This window comes from Rhipicephalus microplus, chromosome X, assembly GCF_043290135.1.
Source record: "Rhipicephalus microplus isolate Deutch F79 chromosome X, USDA_Rmic, whole genome shotgun sequence".
Taxonomy (NCBI): domain Eukaryota; kingdom Metazoa; phylum Arthropoda; class Arachnida; order Ixodida; family Ixodidae; genus Rhipicephalus; species Rhipicephalus microplus.
In genome coordinates, this window is record NC_134710.1 from 382,479,191 (window position 1) to 382,501,776 (window position 22,586).

The window sequence follows — 22,586 nt, forward strand, 5'->3', positions numbered from 1 at the left end:
CACATCACATACACAAACAACGTCTCATACCACCCCTTCCTAAAAACATGCACCCAACATATTGTAGCGAAACTTCGGAGTTATTTAAGCTAGATGCATCGGATGACTATAGAGACGAAGTGTGGGAGCAATTTCGCACAGGCAAGCGATGACAAGTCGACACGATTATTTCGGGTAGCACTCATTGGGGGTTGATTTATCTAATACAACTTAAATTTGCACAATGCACTGTGTCACAAATACAAAAACATAGAAAATGATGGCATACCCCTCGGCTTTCATGACTGGTCTCCGGTGGTGAGACGCGTTGTACACCCCGAGTCCACTCACCCCAAAAAGAGCCCGGGTCGCTGCTTAAATAGTTTTCCAGCATCCATGGGGGCGCGGACCGTGCGGGAGACCACTGTTCTGCACCAATTGGGAAGCGGCTTATATGGACCAATCAGGCAAGCCGAGGAGAACCAATCCCAAGACGAGTTTACATCATCGCGTGAATCCTGCTTCGCAACAAAACTGTAGCAATTTTAGAAACAGATACATTCTCTAAAGCAGCCCTGACGCGCAATAAAGAGCTCAAATTTCGGTCCCCTGTCGCCCCGAAGGGCCAAAGCGGCGGCTCGCTCTTTGGGGCGCGGACTTACAGTGACCGACCTGATGCAGCTTTCTCTCTTCGACTCTCATTCTTCCTCAAGGCTGCCTTCTTCGAGAAAAAGTCGTAAAATAGTGCTTCAAACAAGATGATCTCACAAAGAAAGAACTCCAGCAGTAGTTGAAAAAGAAAAAAACTCTTTCTCCGGGACATTGCTTTCATGGCTATATCATGCATCGAATCCAAAGAGCAAAAGCTCTTCAGAAAAAAATTGCGTGTAGCCAATGATGGGCTCTATGTCAGTGCGGCAGAATACCCATCCTCCTCATCCTATGCCCTCTCTGCTGTCGATTATAACGGCAAGGCGCTCACAACAGCACTCATGATTGTCAACTCTTCGGAGGAGGCAGAGGAGGCTGCCATCGCTTTATGTCTGTCCATCCCCGATGTCATTATAATTGCTAGAGACTCCAAAACCGTCATAGTAACTTCAGTGCAGGTCGCATCTCACCAAATGCCCTTTCAATTATTAAGAAGCATCCTCCCATGCAAGACGTTGCTCTCATATGGACGCCTGCGCATGTGGGGTTGAGTGGCAATGAGGCGGCTCATATCTGTGATCGAGGAATTACCGGCCGAGCGGAGGCCTCTGATGACACCTTGGACTATATACGCTGCCTTTTTCAGCGCGAGAGATCGTCTTTTGACCTGCCACGTTATAACAAATCACTACCGCCTACAACGCACTATGTACCCCCTCCCCCCTTCTTACACCATGGAGCTTCGCGCTACCATGAAATACTATATGGCGCCAGTTACAGACCCGTTTGTTTCCTACCCCACCTTTTCACCATCTTATACACACTGCGATATACCCCTTCTCTTTGTGCATTTTCTGCCAACAAAGAGCTCACCTAGACCATATTATGTGGGGTTGTACTTGGAACCCACCACCTAATCTTTTACATATTAATAGTAGGGAGCAGTGGGAGGCTGCTAAGTGCAGCTCGACACCTGAGGTTCAGGACCAGATCCTGGATTGGGCGAAGAGAGTAGCGGAGACCTTAGCTGGGTAGGCTCCTCTGACACTCCACCACCACACCTTTCTATCTTGGGATAAATAAAGTTTTTCTCCACCTCCTATATTGACAGACATCAGCGGACGGCTTGTATACCTTTCTAAGTTTTTCGCTCTCAACGAAAACCGACTGTGTGGATTCCCTTTTCCTAGCTCGAGCGGCTGTGTTCTGTTGCGGCAGCGTTTTGTAGAGTTATGCAACACTGGATGTAAAAATTTTAGCCTTACTTAATTTGTTGTTACCTCACTATTTACATCACCCTTGCGGTGAAACTGGGATACTTTTTCGTAGTTTGTGATATCTAAAGTGCTGCGTGAACAGAAAACGACCAGCATGCCTTCTTTCTTGACAGTCAAAAAGCTCTGTGCGCCGCATCCGATAGGTCTGTCTGATAAAACGTATGTGGATCAAAGCTTTCAGAAAGTTCCTGAGACTGCTGCTGTCACGAGAAACAACAAACCGTCATCAATAGAACGTATATTTTACGATCACGATTGCTTTTTTTCATGGCTAGAAAGAGCATGGGTACCTGCGCTCATGCACTCTTATCACGTCTCAAAATTTCGTAGACTTGTATGATTCTTTCTTCACCTTTCCTGTATGTTCCATTTGCTCCATTACGTCTTTCCTTTCTTGGTGAAAAGCTCATATACATATATTTACGCTCAAAAGTATAGCCAGTTGTCCTACGCTTTCCGCATTGAAATGGCCGATACCGCAGTCTGTGACCTGTGACGACAAATAAACCATTTCACATATTTTTTGTGACTGCTGACAGTATAGTGGACAGTGACTATGTCTTTGCAACGAGCTCAACAAATCAGATAATCAACATCTGTCGAAGAAAAAAAGATACAATATTACAACTGGGTGGCTGTTATACTGATGATAGCGGCTCCAGCTCCGAGGTACCCGGCATTGAGGCAACCGCGAATGGACTAACGACTTTTCATGAACGAGAAGAACTCTTATGAGGGCTATCAAAATATCGCTGTTTGGGGTGCATCTTTTCCTAATATCTGCTCTTTAAGTTAGTTATTTCTTAAAATTCACATGGTGTTTTTCAGAGTTTATTATTACTTTTTCGGAGAAAACATGCGCGTTATCGCAGTTTTCATATTACTATTCCCCGATTCTGTGGTAAATTGGTGTCTGCTTTCTCAGTTTTCCCACATTCCCCTTAAATCAGATTCAGCTGTATTTAAAGACAAGAAAATCAGAATACATGAAATATAATTTAACTGTCAGGAATGCGTGTGCAAACACAAGCACAATTAACTTGAAATACTTCAATACAGGACTTATACCGTATAACAATCCTAAAGCTTGTGGTAATATATGCAAATGTATACTTGTAATCAATGCACCAATATTTTACGAGGTTGTCAATAATAGAAGCACACCCATTTCGAGTGGTGATTGCCGGGCTCTGAAAAGGGGTGTGTATCAACATACCAAGTAATATTTTTCTGTCTTGATGAACCACTTGTTAGTATATCATGGTGGTCTTATGCCTAGGGGTCTGCTCGTCACATATAGTTGCAAGTCACTGTCTGTCATCCGCGAAGTTCCGACGACTCATTGATGTTAATGAAAATGGGGCAGTTTTTCATAGAAGGGTCTGTCGACGCGATGTCTTTCGCATTATCTTCATATAGTTATTTATGTATTGAGGAGAGGGTACGAAGCGTACACAGGCTAGTGCTAAAGAAAACAATTTTGTTGTAGCCTTGAGGAAGACACAACCCCTGTTTACGGATCTTTCATCACAAACTCTCATCTTGCCCTTTCTACGGTTTTTTTAGATCATGCTCATTTGATAAAAGCGGAACAAGGTTGTAATGGTCATTAAAAACTAGGGGACCCTAGAGCTATACGCCTTTAGGAGATCAACACGATAGTGATCTTCTGTTTTTAGTGCGTACTTCAAACACTGAATGCATGAAATCTTTTCAAACCAGCTATGAACCCTTTACATAACACAAAGGAACAGGCGCAGTAGCGTGCGTGCGTTTTGTAGTGGGTTACCGGCTTTAAACCACGAAGTCAATGTGATAATCACATGTTCATACGCCTGATTTCCATGGGCATTACCATGGTATTACCACGCATTATTACTGCAATGTTTCATGTTGCATTGTGAAGCATGTATGCAGGACGCGTGTGCTTGTAAAGCATGTGTCTCTTTCACTGCATTCCAGAGCAGAGGAAGGTAATGTATTCATTGGCACACGCTTGGCCGTGCGGTAGAATAACCGCTTGACACTGAAACGATGCAGGTTCAATTTCCACTCGGACCCAAACGACCCGTGTTTGATTCCTTCTCTGAACAAGGCCTTTCATTATTTATTCTATTTGTATCATTATCGATATTTCGGTGACGCATATGATAATTTTTCGCTCACAACCGTGCAGCGACGCGGAAGCCGAGACCACTGCCAGAATTTCTGTGAAACGAGCTTTTTAACACTATTGCATTAAAATGAGAGTTGATGGATAAGACAGACTGGTGAAACAATTTACAGGCGTGAGTTTATTCATTTTTTTATTTATCCGATGGCATGTAATCTTAATTATAACACAAGACACATCGAGAATGAACGCTGTTGTTGTTCTCGGTATTCCAGCCCCAATGCGCACCGTTAAATGAAAGTCACACTTTTATTTCATAAATGTCTAAGCCGCGATCTGCGTTGTGTGATTGGATATGGTGTCAGGACAGTGTCAACATATTTAGTCACACCGCGGCAGAAGCGGGATTAAAAGCGGGCGCCACTGATGCATTGCCAAAATTCCTCGCCCTTGCGATCACTCTGGCAAAACTTACACTAATATTTTTATTTCCCCGTATCCACACCCATGAAGGAATGGAAAAGATTACCTGCAGGCATAAAATCATCATTTATACAAAGTATAGCCCAATTACGGATAATTTGTTAGAATAATGGTGTGAAGCGGGGGTGCTTAGGTTCACTGTAATACCGGATGCCGTGGCATACAGGTTTACTTCGCTTCCGCCTTTCCTGTACTCAGCGAGGGTACCGAAAAAGGCAGTGAACGTAGGACAGAAAACATATAACAATATTGGCAAAAACGAATGACCTACGCCGACTTCGACTGTTAGAGAACGATGGCAGTAACGGTGTACATACACGTAGATTAGCCGCTTTGAGGCGTCAGATATGGTGTTTTGCTGTGATGTACTCCTCACTAGACAACATTAGCATAGGCGGAGGAGGGGGTGTTTGCACTCCTTTCAAAATCTTAAAGATTTGTGTGTGTAGAGACACACATATACAAATGAACGCACTAGCACAAATAATGTAAGTGGAAATACCCTCCCCCTTCTCCTCGCTGACTGGCAGAGGTCAGCTGCGACGGCAGCGCGGACCGACGTGCGCGGATCAGACGGCGAAACCGTAGGGAAGCAGCATAGAGTTTCCCACAATACTTACTAGAGGGAACTCTAGCGCTAGTGTCTATGGGAGCTACAACGCACGGTGCTTCAGCGAGCATGGGAATGATAGGTAGTACACAAATTTGTCTAATATTAGTACTTCTGGCCTGCTTTTGGCTCCGTGTGTGTTCGTGTGGCTTGGAGCTGTTTTCTTACGAAACAAGTATTAGCAAATGTTCAGCGGTTGCGCTTCACCATTTTATTTTTTTAGACTTAATTTCCAAATTGGCTCAGGAAGTTCAAAAGAATTCAATCTTTCTTTTAAAACAATACCGAAACACAGCAATAAACAGAGCCGCAAGTACGATTAGCCACCCGCAAGTACGAAGACTAGGCAAATGTGTGTACTACCCATCATTCCCATGGTTGCTGAACGATCGCAGCGCCAGAGTGCCCTGTAGTTAACTTTGAGAAACTCTATGGGAAGCAGACGCGGGAACGCGACAAAGCGTGGTTGCACGTAGTTGCCATAGTAACGATAGAGATATCTTGCATGGGCCTCCCAACCTCGGCCAGGGGGCGCTGCGCCACTCGCGTTTAGGCCGTTTCACATAACACAAAAAGTGGTGGTTTTCAGGCTGCGAATTCGCTCGCAGCAAAAAAAAAAAAGGGGGGGGGGGCAGTTCACTCCCGCCGCAGCGGTCCGCAGCGAGCTTCCAACATGTTGGAAATTTTCGCTCTGATCACAGTGGCGGGAGTGATTTTTGCTCGGAACCCGTCGAAATAGGGCTGGTCCAGCCAAGCCATCGAAATAGAGTCGACGTGTTTGTTTTGGTAATGGCCGATGCTGTGCATTTTAAAATGAATTCAGACTGGATAGTGTTCTTAAATGACGAAACAAGCGAGCCATTCGTTAGCGTTCACGGTAACTTCATGATGTCATAACGTACATATTAATACATTACATTCGTGTCTGTCACAGTGAGCGGTGGCAAGAACTTGCCACTCCAGTCGTAGAGCGAAAATCGCGGACCGTTCGCGGTTCATGTGAAACGAAACCGCCATTAGCGGCGGTTGCGAACAGGGCGATTGGAGCGAACAGAACGATTTTTTTTCGCTGCAATCGCGGCATGTGAAACAGCGTTTTGGTCACCTTTCTAGCGAAAAAACGGTCGCTCGGTACCCCGCTCCCGCCTTCTGCCTGCACTGTCTCAGCACGTTCACGCGCTCTTCACGCGCTGTTGTCTGGTCACCCTGCACGTGCAGCGTCACCTCTGACTTGCTCCGAAGGTTTAAAAAAATTGTATACACGTTCTCACGGTGTGAATCTTATCAGAACTGAGAGCGATTCATCGACAACATTTGCGGGACCAAGCAAGTCAAACCGATGCCTTTAAGCTCGTGCCACGTGCACGTCGATGGTAAACAGCCGCCTTTCTATGACATTAAAAGTGAAGTGACGGCACGAATTTTACATGTGTGTTACCGGTAAAAACGCGCATTTGCTGCGGCATTCGTGTCTTCTCGGAGCTGTCGGCAAACCACCACCACGCTTTTGCATCCGTTTGTATATAGCGCTCGAGTTTCGATTGCTTGAATGCCAAGTTTGTGACGCGGCTCTAATTTGATGAGGAGGTCAGCGTGAAAAGACTAAACTTACCTCTGCTCTGTCGTGCCTGGCACCATTTCAATGTGGAGTGTTCCGTTTCATAAGAGTTTCACTTTTACCGAGGTTTTCATCGGAAGTTAACAAGGTTGTATCGTAAGTGCAAACACACCTTGGACTTTTTTGCAGTTCTTTTGAAAGTGTAAAGATGCGCACCCAAAAATAGTATTTCATGTCCACTTCAACAAAGCATGTTTTTTGCAGCGCAAGTTTCATTTCGGATAATATCCATGCCTGATCACGCAGCATGTTGACGGATTCGAATGTCGATTTGGTTGTTTTGACAGCTCACTGGGTTTTCGTCATATCATACAATACCAACTAGGATCATGCCTGTGTTCAGTTACACCGAGATTCGCCTCTGATAACTCCGTCAAATTTCGCGAAACCATCGAAAATTTTATATCTGCCTTGGTTCTTTTTTTCAACTCGTTTTCATAGCGGCAGTTATATATCCGCCACGGCTCGAGCGCATGCAAGGTTATAATATTTTGCGCGCCAAAACCATCCTATCGTTAGGAGGCACGCCGTGGTGTGAGACTCTAGATTGATTCCGGCCACCTCAATTTTTTTTAAAACGTGCACCTAAATCTATTTGAATTGTAAGGCGCGACGACAACATACAGACGATACACACTCACCAAGTGTCCCTTCTGTTTACATTGAGCGTCATACCTCCATACACGTGAAATATGCAGCACCAATACGCCCCATATTTTTGCACCAAAACCTGAGTGCAATGTTGCTGCGTTTTGCTCCCGTTTAAATGCAAATGGCGTATGCGGGAATCGAACATATGACTTCGATCATAGATAGCATCGCAACACCTCATCATGCTAACTTATCGGTGAGTGTTGCTTGCAAGACATGTACGTTAAACGCTCAGCGCGAACCTGCCACAAAACTCTGTTTACATTGAGCAGCGGCGAGATGTCAACAGCCATCAGCTTTATAGAGCACTTGCAAGGCTCACAGCACGGTATTCTAGCAGTGGTGTATTAAGCTAGCAAGCTCCACCGCTTTCGCACTACCAATGGTTGTCTCGGAAAGCCAGAGCCCAATCACGTAATGTACAGCGGTTGCCTATTCGCTGCAGTTTAAGTTTACAAATGCGCTTTCTTTTAGTATGAGTCCGGCCATCGCGTGTCTTTCACGTAATATTTCGTAGTACTGCACACAACTAAAATACTTCAAAGCAACGAGACCGCGGAGTATGGGCGAACTGCCTTGATCCACTCTTGACGCCTTAGTTTCTCGCACTGCATGCTTGCATTGGAAGCGGTAGAACGTAACGGGCAGATTTTAGGTGTTCGTCATGTTTAAACTTTTGTAGCAGCTAATAATGCAGCACTAGTGCGCGCCGGCTTTTCGCGATGACGAAAGAGCGGCGCCCATATCTTGCAAAATGCAGGATTGCGAAATAAGCGCTTAAAGCAACCCGACTTGCGTGCGCACAATGGGAACACCCATTAAGCGCGGCCCGTCCGAGCGACCAGTGCTTTGCCCTCTCTCCGCTAGGGCGGCCAATGGCGCTGCGCAAACTTGAGCCTGTCTTCCCTATTGGCTTCTTTGCTGCTGGCTTGCGTTCCGTTCCTTGAATTCTCGGCGCTCGTCACTTTTCTATCAAACTAAAAATATTTTTTTTTCTTGGGCTCATAACATGCTTGCCATTCTTGAGTGAAAGTGGCGGAAGCGCGTCGATAATGCAATCGAGAAGCATGCTATATTTAAGGACTATTTTTGTGAGGCGAAACAACACTCTTTGAACACGTTCTTTTTTAGTCTACTGTGCTTTCTTGATCAGCATAACCTTATCAAGAGCTCACATTGCACAGTTCACGACCGGCTACCATTTCGCCTCCATATAAATGCGACCGCCCCAGCCGGGATCAAAACCACGACCTCTGGGTCAGAAGCTGAGCTCCATAACCACTGCTCCAATGCGGCGATCTCCTGGTGAGCATATTTTCATCGGGTATATTAGCCGATGACGCACTAGTTTCGTTGCCGCAATGCCACTTTCCGCCGTTAAATACAGAGTAATTTCCAAATAAAAGGCTAATTTCAGGCGTAACCACATGTATGTCGTCTTTATTGCTAACTTAGCCGAAGCAGATACCCATGTCAGCACTGTGCAACAGAGTGAATGAAAACAGCGAAAAAGAAAACTCAACGTTAACAAGTACTTTTCGCAACAATGTTCTGCCAATAGATTCAATGAGCCAAGTGTTCGATTCTCACTAGACTGCCCTCCGCACAGTGTTCGTGAGCAAAACCCAATATTTGCTCACCAACTAAAGAACAGGTCACGCACGCATTGCTTGTTTGCCTCAAGTTTGCAACCAACGTCCCACTGCTCGCTCATCACCGGAAATAAAAAACAAATGCCGGCGCTGCGTCTAATTCTGCCAGTGGTCTCGTATCACATGCGCACGTGGCGGCCGCTTCTTCGTCGATGTTTTTTGTCATTTTTTATGTTGGTACCATTCTGCCATTTTTTAACGTCCATCTTAGTCACCGATAGCCTGTTCAAACGACCTTCTTTCGTGAACAGTATTTGATAATTACTTGAACCTAAATTTGAGGACACTAAAAACGCAGCACGTTAGGCGGCAGTGATGATAGGTTTTGATTTCGCTAACTTTACAACGAGGCTCGCGAATATTAGGCAGTGAAGCTGTCTTACCGCAGAATGAAAATTTTGTTTTTTCTGTTTAAGCACTACAAATTTCAGATTGAAAATTTTGTTTAGAGTCACGGTTACAATGTTCATTAAGCTTTTTTTTTTGTGTGTGTGTGAATCGCCGAGCTTGACAGACTGGGAAAAAATATATTCTGACATGTTCTATATGACGCAGAGACATACTACAGCCCCGCCGCGGTGGTCTAGTGGATAAGGTACTCGGCTGCTGACCCGCAGGTCGCGGGTTCAAATCCCGGCTGCAGCGGCTGCATTTCCGATGGAGGCGGAAATGTCGTAGGCCCGTGTGCTCAGATTTGGGTGCACGTTAAAGAACCCCTGGTGGTCAAAATTTCCGGAGTCCTCCACTACGGCGTCTCTCATAATCATATGGTGGTTTTGGGACGTTAAACCCCACAAATCAATCATCAATCAGAAACATACTACACTATTTGGAGACGTGTTGTTCTCTAAACAATTTTTCATTACTTCTTCATTACTTGAGGAAGACGTAAACTATAGGGAGCAGTGCACCGCACTCAGACTCTGCGCATCGAAAACAAGTTATAGACGTGTCGTGGACACTGCAATTCGATTGATTTGATTGATATATGAGGTTTAACGTCCCTAAACCACTAATGATTGTGAGAGATGCCCGTTCTGGAGGGCTCCGGAAATTTCGACCACCTAGGGTTTTTTAACGTGCACCCAAATCGGAGCACACGGGCCTACAACATTTTCGCCTCCATCAGAAATGCAGCCGCTGCAGCCGGGATTCGATCCCGCGACCTGCGGGTCCGCAGCCGAGTACCTTAGCCACTAGACCACCGCGGCGGGGCAACACTGCAATTCGAATTGCAATGTCACAAACAAATATATCTCGTTGGACGAGAAACCATGCATCTGCCGAATGAGATGCTGCGAGAAGCCGGTTTCAACTTGTGAAATAAAAAAAATTATACTCGTTCAGTTCGTACTAATATTGTGAAGTAAATTTCACTTGTAATACCGTCGCCCTAAATAATTTAATTTGAAATTATGCCCGGTGCTGGAAACGTGTCTATGTATCGGTAAATGAATCATTGATAGCACATGCGCATTGTGATTGAACCGGTATCAAAGCGCACTGTTGGTTTCTGTAAATGCTCTATACATCAGTGATCAAACATTCCAGTGTATTCTCTGGTGCTCGCGTAAGTTCGAGAACAATATGTACTACTCGTGTCCTGCGTGTAATCTTATCTAGAACAATTTATAACATTCGCGAAAAATGGCCAAGCATTCTGGTGCTGCCTGCGCCGAGCACTGCTTATACTTTTTCTGGTCTCCTCTTCCGGAGGTGCACCAAAGTATACGGGACGAAGCCACTTTTATTTTTGCTTTGTCATCACTTGTTTTTTTTTTCACGTGGAGCTGCTCCACCTTTTGATGATGATGATGATTGTGGTTACCTGTATGTAAGGCTCACGCTTACTTTTCGGAACTGGCCAAGAAACGATACATTTATGAAGAAACTGTTGACATAAAAAACGTATGACTAATGATTTATATAATAGTTAACCTAAATTAACGACGCTAACTTGCATAGTTCGGAGGAGCACCGCCCTGGTTATTTTCAAAACCTTCACCGTAGAACGGAAGTCTCAGTTCAAATGACAAAATTTAATCAGATTCGATAAAACACCGTTTTGACATTGTTTCCCCTCGGTAAATTGAAGTGCATGCATGATAAAAAATATTTTTCAGTTGTTTCGTCCTTGTTGCAACACTAGGAAAGAGGGGAAGGAGCCACACCATCTCTGTGTGTATATATTATATTCAATTTCGGAACGTTAGAGTGTAATTTTATAAAAGTAACAATACTACTTTTCGTGCTGAACAGAAATGGCTACGCCAAGGAAACAAGAGGTGTCAATACTCGTTTAGGGGAGTGATAACTGACTTCACAGGGTCAAGTTACTGCTCGACTTCCCAATCTGTCACGAATGCTGAGAACTGTTGTCAGAATATTTAAGAATACCAGACCACTGAGAGCACCTTTCGCCGGAGCGTCCACTATTTCGTCATTTTCGTTCATTTTCGTCCCTTTGAGGCCCGGTACCCAGATTAACCTGAATAGAGTTATGTGGGTAGGGAACAGAAATCGAAAAGTTAGTGATATAAGTGAGAATAATAATAATAACGTCCCAAAGCCAATTGATAATTGAGAAAGGCTATTTCTAGCGAGTGCCACACACACATATAATGTATATGTAACTAAGTCCCCACTTGAGATTGATGGTCTCAGCTTTCATAATATTATTCCACCAAAGAAACTGATATGAAATTGGGAAGTCTTATTGAGAATAAACAATCGAACGTCTCGGAAAAAATACTGATGCCAGGTTTTTTTTTTTTCAGAGTGTGATGCATCTGTAGTTATGATAGTTTTTTTACGTTTATCTGCTCTAAATGCCTCTGCAGAAGCTAGTTTATTATATGGTTAAGCGAAAGTTTTGTATAATTTGAATATATCGTGACAAACGTTTCTTTCCTTATTGATGCAAGGAACTTCTGCCAGTTTAACATCTAGTGGTCCAACAAGTGCTTCTACGAAGACCAACTACGCTGCATGAAACAGAAGTAAATAAAATAGGAAAAACAACTGTGGCTGATGTATACATGAAAATATTTTTTAGTTTTAGAAAATCCTCATAAATCTTTAGGAGTGGTTGCACAGTTAGTATCCTAAATCTGCACAAAAGAGAAGACAACCCCGCTTCGAAGTAGAGGATATTACTGGCTATGAATTTCGCCAATCCAAGCAATAAATATGGGCCTTCCTTTCCAAGAGTGCACAATTTAAAAGCCGGTGCACGAGAATATAGAACGCATCCAAATTCTCATACGGGGCTAAACTGCTGGTGTCCTGAAAAGCTGCATGTGTGTAGATTACGTAAAACGTAATTAGTGATGCTCTCCGTATCCCTGATCAAATGCTGCACAGCCTTCGTAACACTCTCAGTGCCCGTACTCCTTTCTTGGTCGTATGCCAAAGGAGGTGGTTATCATAAGATATTCCCTAATATTTTACCGAGTTCAACTGTGATATATTCCGCAGGTTGCAAGTAATTCTTGATAACTGAGTGACGGGGTTATCTTAAGGTAAAATTGTAATTGCGTTCTTTGAAACATGAATACCTAAATGAATAGCCTGCAACCGATTATTAATTGCTCACTTGCACGTTTGTAAGCGAATATATATATATATATATATATATATATATATATATATATATATATATATATATATATATATATATATATATATATATATATATATATATATATATATATATATATAAGGGAAAGAAGTGTATACCTAAGGGATCGTTTTTCCCTGTTTTAACACAATATTAATGAGATCTAACAGACAGTAATGCCAAGGAATGTACAGGGGAAGTTATTATAACCAATGGAATGTAAATAAGAAGAAAGAAAAGTAGATGAAAAAATCACCAGCCGTGAGCAGAAATCGAACCTACGACCTTCGAATAACGCGTTGGATGCTCTAACCACTTTCTTTCATCCACTTTTCTTTCTTCTTATTTACATTCCATTGGTTCTAATAACTTCCCCTGTACATTCCTTGGCATTACTGGCTGTTAGATCTCATTAATATTGTGTTAAAACACGGAAAATAGCCCTTAGGTATACACTTCTTTCCCTTATTTTCATTGAACGAGGGTCTCGTACTGGCAGACTTGGTGTGTTTAGGTTGTATAAGAGGGACAATTAATCAGCTGCCCGCTCCTAATAAGCTCACGTGCTACGTGACGCCAAACATGCGCATAAGAGTGTTTTCACACTCGTCGTTTGGCTTATAGATGGCGCTGACCGTCACTCTTACTTCTAAATTCACATATAAACCCAAAAAAAGTGGATGAAGGGAAGGCCGCTGGGGTAGCTCAGTGGTTAGAGCATCAAACGCGTTATTCGAAGGTCGTAGGTTCGATTCCTGCTCACGGCTGGTGATTTTTTCATCCACTTTTCTTTCTTCTAATTTACATTCCATTGGTTCTAATAACTTCCCCTGTACATTCCTTGGGATTACTGTCTGTTAGATTTCATATATATATATATATATATATATATATATATATATATATATAACCAGCCATGAGCACGGCTGGTTATGTTTTCATCCACTTTTCTTTCTTATGTACATTCAATTGGTTCTAATAACTACCCCTGTACATTCCTTGGCATTACTGTCTGTTAGATCTCATTCATATTGTGTTAAAACACGGAAAAACGAGCCCTTAGGTATACACTTCTTTCCCTTATATATATATATATATATATATAGAGAGAGAGAGAGAGAGAGAGAGAGAGAGAGATTTTAAATCACTGTTTGAAGCGAAATAAATGATACATCGTATGCATATACATGTGTGTATACTTCATCATGACTGGAAGTAGCGCTTAGCAATATGCAATATATTTACGAGAAAAAGCGATGTGACTGCTCCTTCAAGAACTTCTCGTAATCTGGAATGTATATTTGAAGAATGACACATTAGTAAACAACAAAACTCCCTCCTTAGTTAATACATTCCTAAACTATTTTACCATATCATTAGAGTTATCATAATTTTAAGTGATTCATTAACATTTTATGTTCTACTCTGTCATAAGCTTTTAACTGAGGAGATCACTGCTGCTTTTTCTCTCTTTTTTTTTCTCGCACGGGTATAGGAACTACAGTGTGCGAAGCTCGCGGACCGGAGAGCGTCGACAGGTGGACATGGGTTCGCTTGATCGCAGGTTTGATCACGACATAGTCTGCGGTGTTGTTGCACGGTTACTTTCAATCGCTGAGTGGCCAACCTCTGAACCGAACTCAATCCAAACCGGCCTTGATCGCGAGCGAAAATGTCCGCGCGACACCGAGATCATGATGCGGTGTGAAAGCAAGCCTAACTGCGTACGTAAGTTCGAGCCACCGCCACTTCGACGGCGCCAAGCTGGAGTTGTCAGCGTCATTTCGATAAGAACTAAATGAAAACAAAAATACATGTTTTTCACTTTCATACTCGAATTTGTAGAGTTCTCAAAGTTATCTAGTTTTACTTCAACGTAACGCAAGGAGCAAGTGAGCACAGCTTGATGGATTGATATGTGGGCTTTAACGTCCCAAAACCACTATATGATTATGAGAGACGCCGTAGTGGAGGGCTCCGGAGATTTAGACCTCCTGGGGTTCTTTAACCTGCACCCAAATCTGAGCACACGGGCCTGCAACATTTCCGCCTCCATCGGAAATGCAGCCGCCGCAGCCGGGATTCGAACCCGCGCCCTGCAGGTCAGCAGCCGAGTACCTTAGCACTGACCACCACGGCGGGGTGAAGTGAGCCCAGCTTAGGTAGCGCACAAAAATAAATGATTTTACAATCTGTTCATACCAAGCATAGTGCTTGGCACTTAGTGAAAACGACACCCTGAAAGTAGCATGCTTCTCTAATATCCCCACTGATACGGCAGCACAAAAACTAAAAACAAGCAAACAAAAAACAAATACGCTTTTTTGATCTATGACGGCCAGACCTTTCGCGCGAAATGCTGCGAGTTGTCTGGCAGGTATGTCTAGAAAAACTGTCAATTCAACGCCCATCGTCAGCGTCGAGATAACGCCGACTAACGCACTCTTTTATCTGTGCACTGAGGTGAAGCGACAGTCCCAGGGTGTGTGCACCGTTTCTTTTTTAAGTGTGAATACACTTTATAAGCGACCCCAAACCATCCACCGCCGTCGGCGGCGTCCGCAGTCTTCTCTCTATATTTAAAGGAAAGAGGACTTGGCGGGCCGCAGCGCCACGCTCTACGGAATAAGCCACGGTCGCGACGCTGATATCGGTGTCAGTAACGCGCCTTATATCTTTAACGCCGCTACGCGCGTCCCCCTCCCCCTTCGCTCGCTCCTCCGCTCTCTTCGCTCGCTGCAGCTGCGCGCGCACCCCTCTCTCTCGCGTGCCCGCCTTCTCTCGCAGTCTCCCGTCGAGAGCGGGTCGTGCGATGGATGTCCCGGAGGCAACGCTACCATCAACAACGAATGCAGTACAACCGAATGCCAGCACTGCACCCGTCGTTGGAGGTGACGGTACCGCGGTGGTTTCGCCGACGTTGGAAGACAAGGCGGCGCTGCGAAGGGCTCGTGAGACCGAACGTAAGCGGGCGAAGCGTGCAGCGGATGCCGAACTGCGTGCTCGCGAGGCCGAGTGCAAGCGGGCGAAGCGTGCAGCGGATGCCGAACTGCGCGCTCGCGAGGCCGAGGAAAAGCGGGCGAAGCGTGCAGCGGATGGTGAACTGCGCGCTCGCGAGGCCGAGGACAAGCGGGCGAAGCGTGCAGCGGATGGTGAACTGCGCGCTCGCGAGGCCGAGATGAGGCGTCAGCATTGAGCCGCGAACGCGGCCCAAGAAGCGGAACGACAACGCAAGCGTCAGGCGGAGAAGGGTGATGAAGGCCGGCGTCAAGACGCCGCTCGCAATCGTCAAGGGCGAGTGGACGTTCCCGAAGCCGTTCGAGCCAGTGAACGTGCCGCGCGGGAGAGGGTGCGAGCCCTGGACTTTGCTCGTCTGGACGCGCGTTTCAAACGCGACTTTGTGGATCGCAGCTTCGGTCACAGCTGCACCATGTGTGACCGGCTGTGGTTCGATAACAACCTGAGCTGCATTTCCGGCGTGAGGAACGAGACCAACAGGTTGAACGCGTTGCGGGTTCTTTGTAACGAGTTCGGAAGACGGTCAGGCAAACACCGATGCGACGAGATGGATGTGCAAGACCCGCGGCTGGCTCCCTTCGGTGCGTTCCGGGTGTGTGTGTCTTGCCGAGAGTCCCTGCTGGCCGGGCGGGTTCCGCCGTTAAGCAAGAGCCACGGCTACGCATACCCGCCTCGTCCCGCGGACCTCCCCGATCTGAACCCGGTGGAAGAGTGCCTCATCTCGCCTCGACTCCCCTCTATGAGCATCAGGCGGCTCACGCGGGGCAACGGTCAGTACGGCATTAAGGGACAGATCGTGAACGTGCCCATCGACGTTCCGAGCGTGGTGGAGTGTCTTCCGCGGCTGGTTCCCGAGGACGTTGCGATAGACGTGCACGTGAAGCGGAGGCTGGTGAGTCCGGCTACGTACAGGCATGGACTGGTGAAGCGCGGTAACATCTTGGCGTGGTTGAAGCACCTGGAGCATGCGCCGTTGTATGTCGCTAGCGGCGTGCGCATCGACTGGAGTCGGCTGGGTGTCTTCGATGACGATGATGCGGCCGTTTGTGAAGGTGAACGCGTCCACGGGGGAGACGACGCGGATGACATCGAGACTGTCCCCGAGAACATAGATTTGGACGACCCCGTGCAACTAGCCATTGCCCTCAATGCCATGTCAAAGACGATCTTCTTTAATAAGGAGGGTGAGCAACAACCGCGCGCTCTCTTGATGAGAGATGATGGGGAGCGAAACGGTGAACTGGACGATGACGCTGCCGCTGACAAGCTGATCGATCAGTCGCATAGCCTGCACCTCGCTCCGGGTGAGAACTACGTCCCACTGGCGCTCTTCATGGATGCGTATGCAGAAGAGCTCGCCTTCCCCACGATATACATGGGCGTGCCTCGCAAGGTCATCGGTCCGCGTTCCACGCCATTCGCCATGGCCAGCAGCGAGATACGGCGCACCGACCGGCGTGGAGCAACGCCGGAGCACGTCTTGTACATGGCCGCGAAGGTGATGCGGTACAACGTTGCGGAAAGCAACATGATGTTTCGCACCAACGAGACCACTGGTTCCATCACGCGCGAACAGCTCGAGAGTGGAGGTAAGAAGTTCCTGGAAGAGGAGCTGGACCGCGACTTCGCATTCATGCGGGGCGTTCCAAATACGGTCCAGTACTGGCAGGATCACAGGAGTGAACTCTTCGCAATGATCCGCCAGTTGGGCAAGCCGCACGCGTTCCTGACCATGTCCGCGTCCGAGGTCCACTGGGAGCGCCTGCTCGAGACCCTGGAGCGGCTGCGGGTTGGGCCCGACGGCACGCCTCGGCCCGTGTCCGAGATGATGGCCTGGGAGCGCGTGGAGCTCATGAACGAAGACCCCGTTGCCTGCGCGATGTACATCAACAGGATCTTCGACGTCATCATGAACGTGCTCGCCGACCGAAACTGCTCGCCGTTCCGCCCGTACGTGATCCGCGATTACTTCAAGCGGGTGGAGTTCCAGCAGAGAGGAAGCGCGCACGTGCACGTGATCCTGTGGCTCGAAGAGGCGCCCGACGAGGAGCTCACCGGTGAGGAAGGTGCCATGCCCAAGACCCTCGAGATGGTGGCCCAACTTCTCACGCTCGACACTACGCTCCTCAGGCGGCCGCGCACGCAGACGCATCAGCACACCCACACGTGCTACAAGCGCGGCCGCACCAAGTGCCGGTTCGGGGCGCCCTTCATTCCCAGTGATGAAACGAGGATCGTGGTGCCGTTTCCACCTGCGCCGGAGGGAGACAATGCGGAGAGTGAGCGGGAACGCCAGCGTCTCAAGGCCCTCAAGAAGTATGATGAAATGCACGAGGGCCTCGAGTCCGGCGACTTTGAGGATTTCGCCTCGTTCCTACGCACTTTCGGCCTGCACTCCGAGAAGGAGTATATGGATGTCCTGCGCGCCGGCCTTTCGCGACCCTGCGTCCTCCATCGAAGGACCCCGGCGGAGAAGTTTGTGAATGCATTCAACGCGTGGATAGGCCGGGTCTTGGATTCGAATATGGATATGCAGATAATACTCGATCACTACGCGTGCGCTTCCTACGTGGTGGACTATGTCAATAAGTCCGACCGCGGAATGTCCAACCTTAAACGCACCATTGCCGAGATCCTCAAAAGGAATCCCAACGACGACATCGAAGCCGTGATCCGCAAGCTTCGTGTGGACATCCTTAAAGGAATTGAAATGTCGGCACAGGAGGCGGCCTGGTTTCTGGTCAAACAGGACATGTCGCACAAGAGCCGGGAGGTGGTGTACGTCCCCACGTGCTACCCCGAAGAACGGGTGCGCGTACGCAAAACGCGTGCCGAGTTGGAGGCGCTCCCTCCGGGCTCCACCGACATCTGGAAAGCGAACCTCGTGCAAAAGTACGAGGCCAGGCCGCCTACCCTCAACGACGTATGCCTCGCCGACTTCACCAGCAAGTACCGGCCGGCGAAGGGTGATTGCCGTTACGTGCTCAGGGTACGGCCGGCTGTGATACGCTACCGCGGATACAACCCCGGTAACGATGTGGAGTCGTATATGCGGGAAAATGTCCTTCTATACGTCCCGTTCCGAAGCGAAACTGTTGATGTGTTGGATGGTAATAGGTATGTGTCCATCTACGAGAACAACAAGCAGTTGATCGAGGTAAAACGAAAAGAATACAACCCGGCGGATGACGATGCACTGGTGCAAGAAATGGTGGAGGTCCACTACGCCGACATGCTGCGGCTCAGGCGAGAGAGAGAGGAGGATGAAGAAAGAACAATGCAAGAAGAAGAAGAATGTAATGAAGATGACGGGTGCGCACGGGTACAAATCCCCGAACGACGAGATGCGGATGCTAGTGTGTACGCGGACGTGCTGCCTAACGAGTGCCTGCTCCGACTGCTCTAGGAGGTCAGTACGCCGTGTGCTGCGGTACGCAAACGGCGCGGAATCATGGAACGAGAAGAGTACGTCTCGACGATGCGCAGCACCAACCCCGAGCAGTACGAGTTGCTGCGCGAGATTCTGCACAGCCAGACCACGCCAGGGAAGCCTCCGATGCGGGTCTTCTTCACGGGACCCGCGGGTTGTGGCAAGACCTTCGTGCTCAAGCTCGCCATGGACGTGTATAACCGCTGTGCGGACTGCTGCGGTGCCGTTGGCTGGGAAGACGGCTCCTCCTCATCCGTCCCTTCCATCTACAACGCGTACGTGATCTGTGCCAGTACGGGAAAGGCCGCCGTTGCTGTGGGTGGAACCACCGTCCACAGTGCCTTCAAACTCGTGCGGGCTGCCCGTGGAAACCGACAGGACGCCCGCCTCGGAGTCATGGGTGACGGTGGATTCCGACCTAGTGACCTGAACACCTTCCGGTGTGCCTTCCGCAGAGTCAAGTGCGTCATCATAGACGAAGTCAGTATGATGTCCGCCAACCAACTCAAACTGGTTGATTGCCGTCTGCGCCAGATCACGCAGCGACTCACCGAACCCTTCGGTGGACTGGACGTCATCCTCTGCGGGGACCTGCGGCAGTTGCCGCCCGTGCGTGCCAGTGAGATCTTCAAGCGGCCCCGCAGTGCTGATGGTCTCTTCGGATTCAGCACTGTCACCAGGCATCATCTCGAATACTTCCCGCTCGTGAGAGTCGTGCGCCAGTCTGAAGTCACCTTCTCCGCGGTCCTCACCAAGATTGGGGACGGCCGTGCGCTTGAGCCCGAAGAAGTAAAGCTTTTCGAATCCAGGTTCGTCATGGTCGAGGAAGCCGCCGAGCGCGCGCCCTCGGCCGTGCGCATCTTCTACTCGAACGCTGATGTCACGCGTTTCAACGAAACCGTGGCCCGTTCGCAGGACGACTTCGTGGTGCTTCGCGCGCGTGATCGGTACCTCGGCTGCAAGACGCCGCATCTGCTCGAGAATGTCAAGCGCAGGGTTGTCCGCATGGTTCCCAGCGAGTTTGCGAATCTGCCCGGGGAAGTCATGGCCGTGGTTGACAAGCCCTACATGATGACTCGTAACATCGATCTCGTGGATGGTCTGGTCAACGGTGGGGTTGGAGTCTTGCGCCTGTGTGAGCTCGCCGGCTCGTTGCCCGATGATGGAGATGAAGTGAATGAAGAAGGAGAAGGAGACGAGGATGAAGAGACGCGCGTGAGGCGACTGTGGCTTGAGTTCGACGTGCCCGGTGCCGGAAAGCTCACGCGTGCGCGCGCCGCTCGGGCCGTTCACGAGGCCCGTTCCAACGGCTACGACGTGACCAGCGAGAACTGGATACCCATCGAGATGCAGTGGGCCACCGTCACGGTAGATCGAAAGGCCGGCATAGCTTGTAAACGGACGCAGTTCCCCCTTGTCCAGGCCAGCGCCATCACCGTGCACAAATCTCAGGGGGGAACCTACGCCTCGGTCGTGTACGACTACTCCAAGACGCACCCGCAGAAGCTCGTCTACGTTGCGCTCTCTCGGTGTACCAACCTCAACGGACAATACCTCACCAACGCTGAAAGAGACCACACCTTCTACCTCAAGCAAGGCAACCCCGACAAACCCATGCTCGATGAGTTTCGGAGGCTCGAGAATCACCGTCTCGTCACCGTCACGCAGCGCTACCTCTCCGCTCTGAGGGACCAGCATTTCCGCAGGGTGTGCGAGGGTGGCTGTAGGAAGTTTACGCTCGCGCTCCTAAACGTCCGCTCTCTCTCGGCTCATGCACTGGACGTTGCCAAAGACCCCGTACTCTCCAGAGTTGATCTCCTCTGCCTCACGGAGACCTGGAATCGCTCCTCCGGTGACTGCGCTGCCGATGTCTCCCTGAGTGGCTACGATCGCGTGACCCGGGCCCTCGCCGAGAGAAGGGCTGGTGGAGTGGACGTCTTCCTAAAGCGCTACCGGCCCTTCACTGAAGAGCTCAGGCGACAGCAGGACCGGACCCAGCTCCTGGTCTTACAGCGTGCCGACCTCGCTCCTGATACATCGCCGCGAACGTGTCCCACTGACGACCCGTGCTCCTTCGCCCGGAGTGGAAGCCGGGGCGAGTACTGCGGCGTGTGCTTGGTTGGACACGTCTACGCCAACGTCCTCTCGCATGCCGTGTGTACTTCGCCGCTCAGAGACGACTCACCGTACGCCTCCGTCTACACCAGTGCCTACTCCGGCGATGCTGTCCTGGTTGTGACCGTCTACCTGGCCCCGAACCTCTCGAGAGATGACGTCTTGGAGCAGATGGATGCGGCGTTGGAGAGTGAGTCTGTGCGCGCGCGTCCCTCGGTTCCGATTGTGGTGGTGGGTGACTTTAACGTGGACGTTAGAAAGGACAATGGCTGGTTGGTTGACCACATGCTGAACAATTACTCGATGACGTGTCTGTCTCTCGAGTTTCCGACCACGATCAACGGTGGCTTCATAGACTTGGCGTTCAGTAGGAACTGTGCGGTCCGCTCCGTCTTGCCGGATCCGCTCACCCTACATTTCTCGGATCACAAAGCGCTGGTACTAACCGTGAGCTACAACGATAACACGAATAGGTGCTAATCTGTAGTGTAGTTTGTGTGTGTGTGTGTGACGCGCTCGCGATGCGTGCATTTTATGCATAGTACGAAAATCGTGAAGTGTAAATAAATAATACTTCGTATATAATGTATCTGTGTACAAATGCTTCATGACAAACAACACTTAAATTCATTAATTACACTTTTATCATCATCATCAGTAATAAAACTCCCAAGCATTTCCCCAAGGGTGAACATGGTTAAGTGCGAATGCACGGGGTGATGCTATGAGGGGGAGTAAAGAGTTAAAATCCGTTGGCATTCGCCAGTGAGTTAACGTAAACTCCCCCGTGTGATAAAATTGCGATTCCCAGAAACCATTACACCATAAAGGCACCATAGTGTGATTATTAAATATAATAGTGCGAATTAATAAATACCCCTCATAGCATCACCCCGTGCATTTGCACTTAACCTTGTTCACCCTCGGGAAAATGCTTGGGAGTTTTTGTGTTTTTAACGATGATAGTCTTTCTTGGAGACCTTCGACGCAAAAACTTTGGTCTGTCTGACTGTAAATTTGTCTGTTTGTTCACCGTTACCGCGAATTGGGTACGCGTAACAGCACCAGCTGATACCCCAAACGGCCGACCCCATCCGCAACGACAACCAATGTTGCTCAAGGATCATCGTTCGTACGTGTGCGATTGTCAATTAAAAAGCAATTATTGCGCATATCTGAGGCACCATAACAACACTTATATATTCTGCATGTCCGTCTTTTACTAGAAAAGGCATACATAAGAATTGAACACGCTCTGAAAAACGGAGGACGCGTCAAAGCAGTGAAGAGAAAACTTGGGATAGGCAAAAATCGGATGTATGCACTAAGGAACAAAGAAGGCAAAATAACTACCAATATAGATAGGATAG

At 48.2% G+C, this 22,586-nt stretch overlaps 1 protein-coding gene across 1 annotated transcript; it reads left to right on the forward strand.

Annotated features, from left to right (window-relative positions):
* Positions 1–375: 375 nt before the first annotated feature.
* On the forward strand, positions 376–21,772 carry LOC142775403 (uncharacterized). The gene is made up of 4 exons (XM_075876803.1): positions 376–446; positions 16,584–18,917; positions 19,158–21,406; positions 21,759–21,772. Exons 1-4 carry the CDS (start codon positions 376–378, stop codon positions 21,770–21,772), a joined length of 4,668 nt encoding a protein of 1,555 aa, XP_075732918.1.
* The last annotated feature ends 814 nt before the right edge of the window (positions 21,773–22,586 follow it).

Bases quoted from the DNA above. Each gene is read 5' to 3' on its own strand.
- LOC142775403 (XM_075876803.1), top strand. From the start codon at position 376: ATGGGGGCGCGGACCGTGCGGGAGACCACTGTTCTGCACCAATTGGGA. The intron at 447-16,583 runs GCAAGCCGAGGA...GGCTACGTACAG, and splicing joins GGCTTATATGGACCAATCAG to GCATGGACTGGTGAAGCGCG. The intron at 18,918-19,157 runs GCGAGAGAGAGA...GACGATGCGCAG, and splicing joins GCCGACATGCTGCGGCTCAG to CACCAACCCCGAGCAGTACG.